General features: G+C 41.8%; 1 protein-coding gene across 2 annotated transcripts in view; it reads right to left on the bottom strand.

Moving 5' to 3' along the window:
- Positions 1 to 5,435: 5,435 nt before the first annotated feature.
- LOC144782658 (carbohydrate sulfotransferase 9-like) overlaps positions 5,436 to 7,799 on the bottom strand; it is a 141,192-nt gene continuing 138,828 nt past the window's right edge. For both annotated transcript variants that reach the window (XM_078662011.1, XM_078662010.1), the window contains exon 3: positions 5,436 to 6,877. In XM_078662011.1, coding sequence (XP_078518137.1) covers positions 6,030 to 6,877 — 848 coding nt within the window. In that variant the 3' untranslated portion in view covers positions 5,436 to 6,029. The remainder of the gene's footprint in view (positions 6,878 to 7,799) is intronic.

Raw genomic sequence — 7,799 nt, 5'->3', positions numbered from 1 at the left:
AACTCAGACACACCTGCGATTCTAACGTTGTTCCGGCGCGATCTTGCCTCCAAATCCTCCGCCTTGTTTTTAATCACCTCCAACACTTTTTCCATCCCGCCGCATTTAGCAGTTGTAGGATGCGCCTCGTCCACCACTGCCGAGATGCGGGTTTTGGCCGTGTCCAGGTGCTCACCTTGTTTGTCCAGTTTCGCAGCTATACTATCCACACAAGTGTAAGGTGGTCCAGCTTCCCATTAATGTCCTGTAAACTGGACTGTATCGCCGTGAGGATGGATTCCATGCCGCTGTCTGGGGTAGTGTCCGTCTCAGCCACCGTGTCAGAGTGCGCCGTAGGCCCCCTCACCTGCCTTTGTGATTCAAAAGTAAGTTTCGGTAGTTGCTTCTCTGGTTTTCCCATCATGGATGACAGGGGCGCCACCGGTGAACACCTGCAAGCAACCAAAATGGAGCAGCACCAGCAAATGGTCGGCAATGATGGAAGTCATTTAAGCCGACCTCAGGAGCATCACAACAGAAGCTCCACCACCTATCAGGAACGTACCACCGTGGGAGTCGTGATCAGTTGTTCAAAGGGAGGATCCAAGGGCGCTGGCGTGGGGTCAGCCAGGAGGAGGGTGAGTGCTCTGGATGGTGAAGAGCGCAGTGCCGTGAACTTATGCGTCAAGGGGTCTACCAATCGCTACACTCAAGGCTGACTCAGTGGCGGCATCCAGCACGGCATAGCAAAAGGTCCCACCGCAGGAACAATACCTCCACTCACCACACAGATGCACCCAGGGAACACAGTACAGTAATCCGGATCTAATGTTGCAGCATTGTTCAGTCGCAGCAATGGCACCTTAACCCAACAATCGGATCAGGCCAGCGCGGTGCAGCTATCCTCCCTCATTGCGCCATAGTCCTTCCTCGGAGTTCACAAAATGGCCGCCGCGTGGCATCAATCATGGCACCCCCGTTGACCGCAGACTTAAAGAGTCCACACTTTGGCAACGTGACATCCACAGCCCTCTCAGTGTCCAGGTGGCCACAGCCAGTCCGCCCTTACACAAACAGCACTAATACAACATGGCCGCCACCCGCATTGCATGTCCCGACCTCGTTGAGTCTCGTAGGGGGTCGCAGTGAAATCAGGGAGCCTTCGTTCCATTCAGTAGTGGCTCCAGCCCAGCAGATGGGGGGCGGAAGATCGCATGCCGGGAGCCACAGTACCTCTTGCCTGGCCCAGAGATCTGATCGTAGCGGTGCTCAGGGAGCTGCCACATTATCACGGCTCCCACCTCTCCGCCGTGGCTATCCGTAACGTACTCGGGACCGGCAGACGTCCACAGACAGTTCTGCTCCACGCTCCAGCAGTAGGCAGCAACAATTCTGGTCCCGAACCCGAGCTGAAGTGTTTCCGCTCCGCGGCACCACTCACTGCACTCCCCGGCCGCCCGCCAGTGCAGCGGCTGCCATCTTGTCGAGACCCGTTCGCTGCGCCCAGAGAGCTCGGAGGCCGATTTCCCCTAAAATTTGCAGCCTGGCATATTCCGATTGTTGTTGCTGTCAATCTTCAAATTAATGTTGTCTGATTTGAGGGTGAAACTTGCGGGACAGAAGTCTGTCCAGCGGAGCTGACTCAACAGGCAGCCATCCCGCAGTGGGCCCTCTAGCGCCCCCCCATATTTCCTGATTAATTCCTTTTGCTCTAAGAAAAGTTCTGTTGCCTCTTTTTCAGAATCACACATATGACTCATACCCAAAGATGGTAAAAATGTAAACCATTGTAAAAATTATAGGCCCTTTTCTTTTGTAAATATCAATTACAATGTTTTTTCCAAAGCGTTGCTCTTCGTTTAGATTCCTATTTACCATACTTATTAGGTAAGGAGCAATCTGGCTTTGTCAAGGGACGAATTATCACTGACAATACTCGACTCTTTTTCAATATTTTATCCAAAACCTCACTTCTGAAAAACCCCCTTGCAGCATTTGCATTAGACGCAGAATAGGCATTTGATAGAGTTGAATGCCCTTATCTATGTTTACTCTTAGATGGTTTGGTTTTGGCCCTAAATGTATTTCCCCAATCTCCCTTCTCTTTTCTAATCCTTGCAGTGCTCTATGCACTAATGGCCTAATTTCTCAGTTTTTTGATTTAGGCAGAGCAGTACGCCAAGGATGTCCCTTATACCATTTTCTTTTCAATTTGGCTCTAGAACCTTTTCTTTCAAAAATTCACCAAAATCCACAAATACATGGTTTTGAAACACCAACATCTCACATTAAACTTGCAGCGTATGCTGATGAAATTTTGCTTTTTATCTCAAGACCTAGTGATTCGATTCCTGCTTTTTTAGCAGAAGTACAATCCTTCTCCTCCATCTCTGGTTACAAATGAAATAGCGACAAATGCGAGATCCTGCCTCTGACTAAGTATACTTTCAAAGCAGATTTTACCCCTTCTAGCTTCACATGGAGCCCTAATCATATTAAATATTTAGGGTTACATTTTACACCCTCAATTCTTGGCACAGTGGCGTTGAGCATGAACAAATTCATTCAATGAATTTAGGAGCTCACAACCAAATGGCATCCTTCATACTTGGTGGGGCCGCCTTGACACTATAAAGATGATGCTCTCCCCATAGTATTGTACACCATTTCTAACATTCCAGTTCCTATCTCTGCTAAATTGTTTTAAAAAGTTAACTCCATACTCTCCTCCTTCTTATGGAATAAGAAGTATCCGGTATGCCCAACTTTTCTGCTTATCATAAAGCGTTTCTATTACATCAAGCTTCATACTGGCTGCTTGATTCCACAGATGAATGTCATTTATGGACATCAGTTGAGAAATCCTTTTTATTCCCTTTTTCTTTTCAAGAATATCTCTCCTTCTTTCGTAAACCCCCAACCCTTTCCACTCCTATAATTAAGCTTACCTCTAAACTCCTTAGATCACTTAACCCTTTAACTCACGAGACTCTAGATTCCTTCCTTAGCTCCACTATTTGGCATAATACATTTTGTTAATACGTAATAAACCCTTCTATTGGAAAACTTGGAGGCAAAAAGGCTTAATCTGGATTTATCAATTATTTTCACAAGTGGAATTTGTATCTTTTACCACACTTAGGCAATTATTTGGTCTACCTGCTTCATTTAACTCTAAATACAACCTTCTTAAGAAAGCTGTATTAGATGCATGCACTCAATTTATCATTACCTCCATTAATGCACTTATTTCAGTTTCATCTAAAAGTCTATCTAACCCGTTGTATACTTTACCTAAAGCATCTACTATATATAATTTTTTTAATGCACTGAAAGTATTAGACAAAAATCAAAAATAGAGGTTACCTGGGAGCAGGATTTTAATACATCATGGCCAATCTCTATGTGGAACAATATCTGGATTAAGATACACAAATCTTCAAGAGCAGCTAATATAACACACACATTGTTCTTTGTATAGAATAGGCTTCTACTATCCCAAATACCTTAAGTAAAAGATTCTCTACTGTACCAGATACCGGTTGAACATGCTCGTCCCCACATGCTGATTTGTTCCATATGTTATTTTCATGTTCATTTGTGCAAAGCTTCTGGAAATGTGTATGGTCTCACATTAATTCAATTTTTGGTTCTAATGTTTCTTTTTCCCGTATTAATATATTTTTAGGTAATCTTACGCCTATTTGGATTGATTCTACAGTGGTTGCTTTTCAGCAAATTACTAGGGATTGGAAAATTTCACAAAAATCTCTTACCACAGGTTAGATACCTCCTTTGTTTATCCTATACACATGGCTACAAAACATATCCAGTTATGGTTATCTATTACACTGTATTTTGATGCAAGTGCTAAGAAATCCTCCTCGCTGTGGCTTTCTCAACAAGAAATACATAAGCCTCCATGATGTTCCATAACTTTTTATTTGAATACTCGTTATACTATTTTTATTACTGTATTCTCATTATCTCCACTCACTAATCCAATTCCTATATTTATGTTGGAGTAACTATCTGATGTAATAATTTGTATTTAATTTTATATATTGTATATTGACACCCTTATTCTTTTAATAAAACTTCTTGAACTTAAAAGAATAGTTTCTATCGATTCAGTTGCTATATTTTGAGTTTATGTCGAACTCTAATGAAAGGAATTGATATTTATTACATCTGCATTGTGGAATGGGTGTCTTATGGCGTTCAATATTTTCATCTGGTATCCAGCCACATTTCTTTGGGTTTGTCCACCTGACAGCTTTAATCCAGTATACAAAAGCCAATGAAACACAAAAGATGGAATTTCTTGTTTTGGTCTACAGGACACATATAATTACATTTTACTAGCACATGGTCTACACACTAGCACTAAGATGAGTTATGACAAATGTTGTACTGTGCAAATAAAGATCCTAATACTATTAAGTACACTAAAGCCCATAAACCCCAAGTGGATTAAGCTGAAACCATTGATACTCAACTTGATTTCTTATCGGTGTAGGGTGTTTCTAAAACTAAGCCAGATTATGATGGCGGTAATCACAGCGAGAAAGAGACCACCCGACAATCAGTTGGGGGTTCTCATCTGCCCTATCATGATGAAACTACTGTGCAGGCGGTCTTGAAGTGTTTTTTTCTACTGCAGCCGCAGCATAAGCCGCAGTACTAAAAGGCACTTTGTGCACATCAATGCACCATGTGCCACACACTATGTGGTGCCTGGCACACGGTGCATGGATATGTGAGGGGGCACTACATGTGTCCCCAAGGACACTTAGCAGTTGCCCATGGGGGGAGCCGGCTTGGGGCACTCAAAGTCCCTTTCCGGCTGCCTTTCCATGGCAGTGGGACAATCATGAAAAGGTAGTCGGAAAGGGGCATCCTAATCCCTACAGCGGCCCTAATGGTAGGGATAGGAGTCCATCTTCAGTCCCGACTGGATCCTTAATCCTGTTGGATCTGGAGGTCAGTCCTCCAGACTACTGCGGTCCAACCGTCTGCATTATAATGCAGCAGTGGGACGGATGGCCTGGATGTCGATGGGATCACCACTGACGGCCTTCTGGTGGCGGTCACATCGACATCCAAATGAGGCAAGAAGACTCGCTGTGGCTGTTGAAGACAGTAATCATCATCAAATGTGGTGCCCAACTATAATACTATAATACTGAAATAAAACATTGCCTGAATAGACCTTTTGCCCGATCTAAACCTTCCTTTTTAAAGCATATAAGTCACCACTACATTAGGCCCTAAACATTTGATATTGGTAGGGTGCAATGTATTTAAAAAGTGGGACATGTGTTTTAAAGTTTCACTACTGTGGGAACAGATCAGGATATCAAGTTTGAACTCAAATAAATTGTAAGTTCAAATACTCTTTAAAACAAGTAGCCATTAAGATACACTGCTATACACATGTAAGAAAAAAACTCAAGTCATGTAACACAGATTTTACTATAAATATTGTACATCAAACATATACATGCAAGTAAAAAGTGCTAAATTGAATGGAATGCCAAGAAAAGCAGACTTTGAAAAAATATTCAATCAAACATTTTGCAATGTTGAGCACAATCTGGGAGGCTTCCTTTTTCTGGAAATTTCACTTTCCAATCTGAAAGAATTCATCATTTATTTTTACCTATTAAGTATTTTGACCTTTTGTGATGCCGTAGAACTCAACGAAGAATTGAAAGGAATGATATTTTGATGCTACAGATCAATAGTATTGTTTCAAGTGTACATATTGAACCCAATCAGCCAACATCTTCAATGGGATTCATTGACCACTTTTTTAAGTAAGAAATAGCAACCACAGGGTAGAAACTACATTTCCTCAAAGTTTTAAGACCTGATATGAATATCCACATTGTTGTACTTGCTTTCCTATATAAAATGGCTGTCACTTGTGGCAAATTATGTTTTTACTCATAGCTTATGATATTAAGTCATGATGACCACATAGTATGACATTCTTCCATAACACTGTTTTCAGTCAATCTCTTGTCCAGAACTAAAAGTGCCTCCAACTATGTAATGTCGAGGAAAGTTTTGTCTGTGATGTAAGAGGGGTAGTTAAACAAGGTAAAATCCAGATGATAAAAGTCTTGTAGGGGTTGGAAATACTCACTGCTTAGATTTTGAAAATATTGTTTGATCATTCTCTTATTTGTTTCAATTTCATTGGGATGTTGCTTGATATTAGGGAAGTGCAGGTGCATGGGAGCACCGATAAGCCTCAGAACATGCTCAGCATCGTCCTTGATTGTCTCGAACTTCCCCAGTATGTCATAGTGAATGGAGCAGGGGCTGCATATATGCGATGCTGCATTCCAGTGAGTGTCCCTGAATTTTGGATTTTCCTTAAGGACATAGCCTACAAATTCTTGGAAGGTCACAACACCGCTGGAATTTGTGGAATTTCTGAACATTTTCTTTATTTTGCCTGCAACTAGTTTACTATAGAATTCTGACTTCTCTTTGTGGAGGAACTTGTTTTTGTAAGCAGAAGTAAGCCTCTCTAAAGGGTGCCTTGAGACCATAACTTTTGTATAGTTGTTAAGCATCGCCATTTGTTGGTGAGGCGGGTAGTCGACTAGCCTTAGCAGGGTGCTAGTGTTATGAACAAATTCATGAGCAATCTCGCCGGGTTCTTTTGTGACGTTGATCTGGAGGAGATAAAGAATCCTCTTCCAATTGGAGCAGCCTGTCTTGGGCACCTCACAGTAGATAAGTTTGTGGTTGTGCTCCACATATAACTGTGAGGCAAGACTGCGGTTCAGGAATCTGGTTGAATTTGAGATGTTATATCTAGCGCACATAGAGTTTAGAATGTTCTTGCGGTGAAGCTGGATAACTTGCCAGTCCTTTATGGGACCTGGAATAGAGGAAGCAGAAACAAAGGTGAAATCTCATGACATATGAAATGGTAAGCACACTTTCAGGTTGGGATTTTATATTTTATTTTAAATCGGTAATGTAGCTAAGTATCCATGGTTAGGCTTGAATGCCTTAATTGTAATGTTATCAATACTCAGTTACTACAGCAGTTTTATAGTATCTCTATGCTGTAGATAAAAGTTATTATGAGGATCCAAATGTAATGGTAAAGCAATATACCACAATAAGAAATATGTTTTCAGAAACAAATTTACTCACTATTTTTCTGGCCCATAAAATGTAATCTTGCATCTTGCACCATTTTGTTGTTACATAATGTGCTTATGCCAATTGTTTCCCACCTTATAAATTCCTCACACCTGGATTTCGTGCTGTTTGCTCACATGATGTGCGGCAGATTTTGGCCGTGGGCTGCAAGTAGTACCTGAGTTAAAATCCAAATTCAGGTACAAACAAAAGTTTGAATGGTGATTGTGACTTCAAGCCACAAATCAGAGTTTTCAGCACATTTATTATGATTATTCTCATATGAAAAGTGGAGGAATCTGTTTTACCCATTTCTTTTAATGTAAGCAAAACAATATTTGAGGCCGGATTTTCAAAAAATGCATGCAATGCAGCACAGCCACCAAAGAGGCTGGGCTGTGTTACTTGATAGGGAGGGAGCAAGAGAGCACCATATCTACATAGATATGGCTCTCTCCTCCCCTAGCCCTAGAACTGGTGCTGATTTGTGCTGTCATGCGCCACACACACACCTTAAAGCCATAGCGCTAGAGTGTGTGCCTGAGTCTAGCATAGATTTTGTACAGGAAGGGTACAATTCCTGTACAAAATACCATGCCTAGACAAGTTTAAAAACTTTTCCCACTTTGTATGCGTGCTGCACAGTGCAGCAC

Source organism: Lissotriton helveticus, chromosome 9 (genome assembly GCF_964261635.1).
Source record: "Lissotriton helveticus chromosome 9, aLisHel1.1, whole genome shotgun sequence".
Lineage (NCBI taxonomy): Eukaryota > Metazoa > Chordata > Amphibia > Caudata > Salamandridae > Lissotriton > Lissotriton helveticus.
This window is presented reverse-complemented; position numbering and strand designations above follow the sequence as displayed.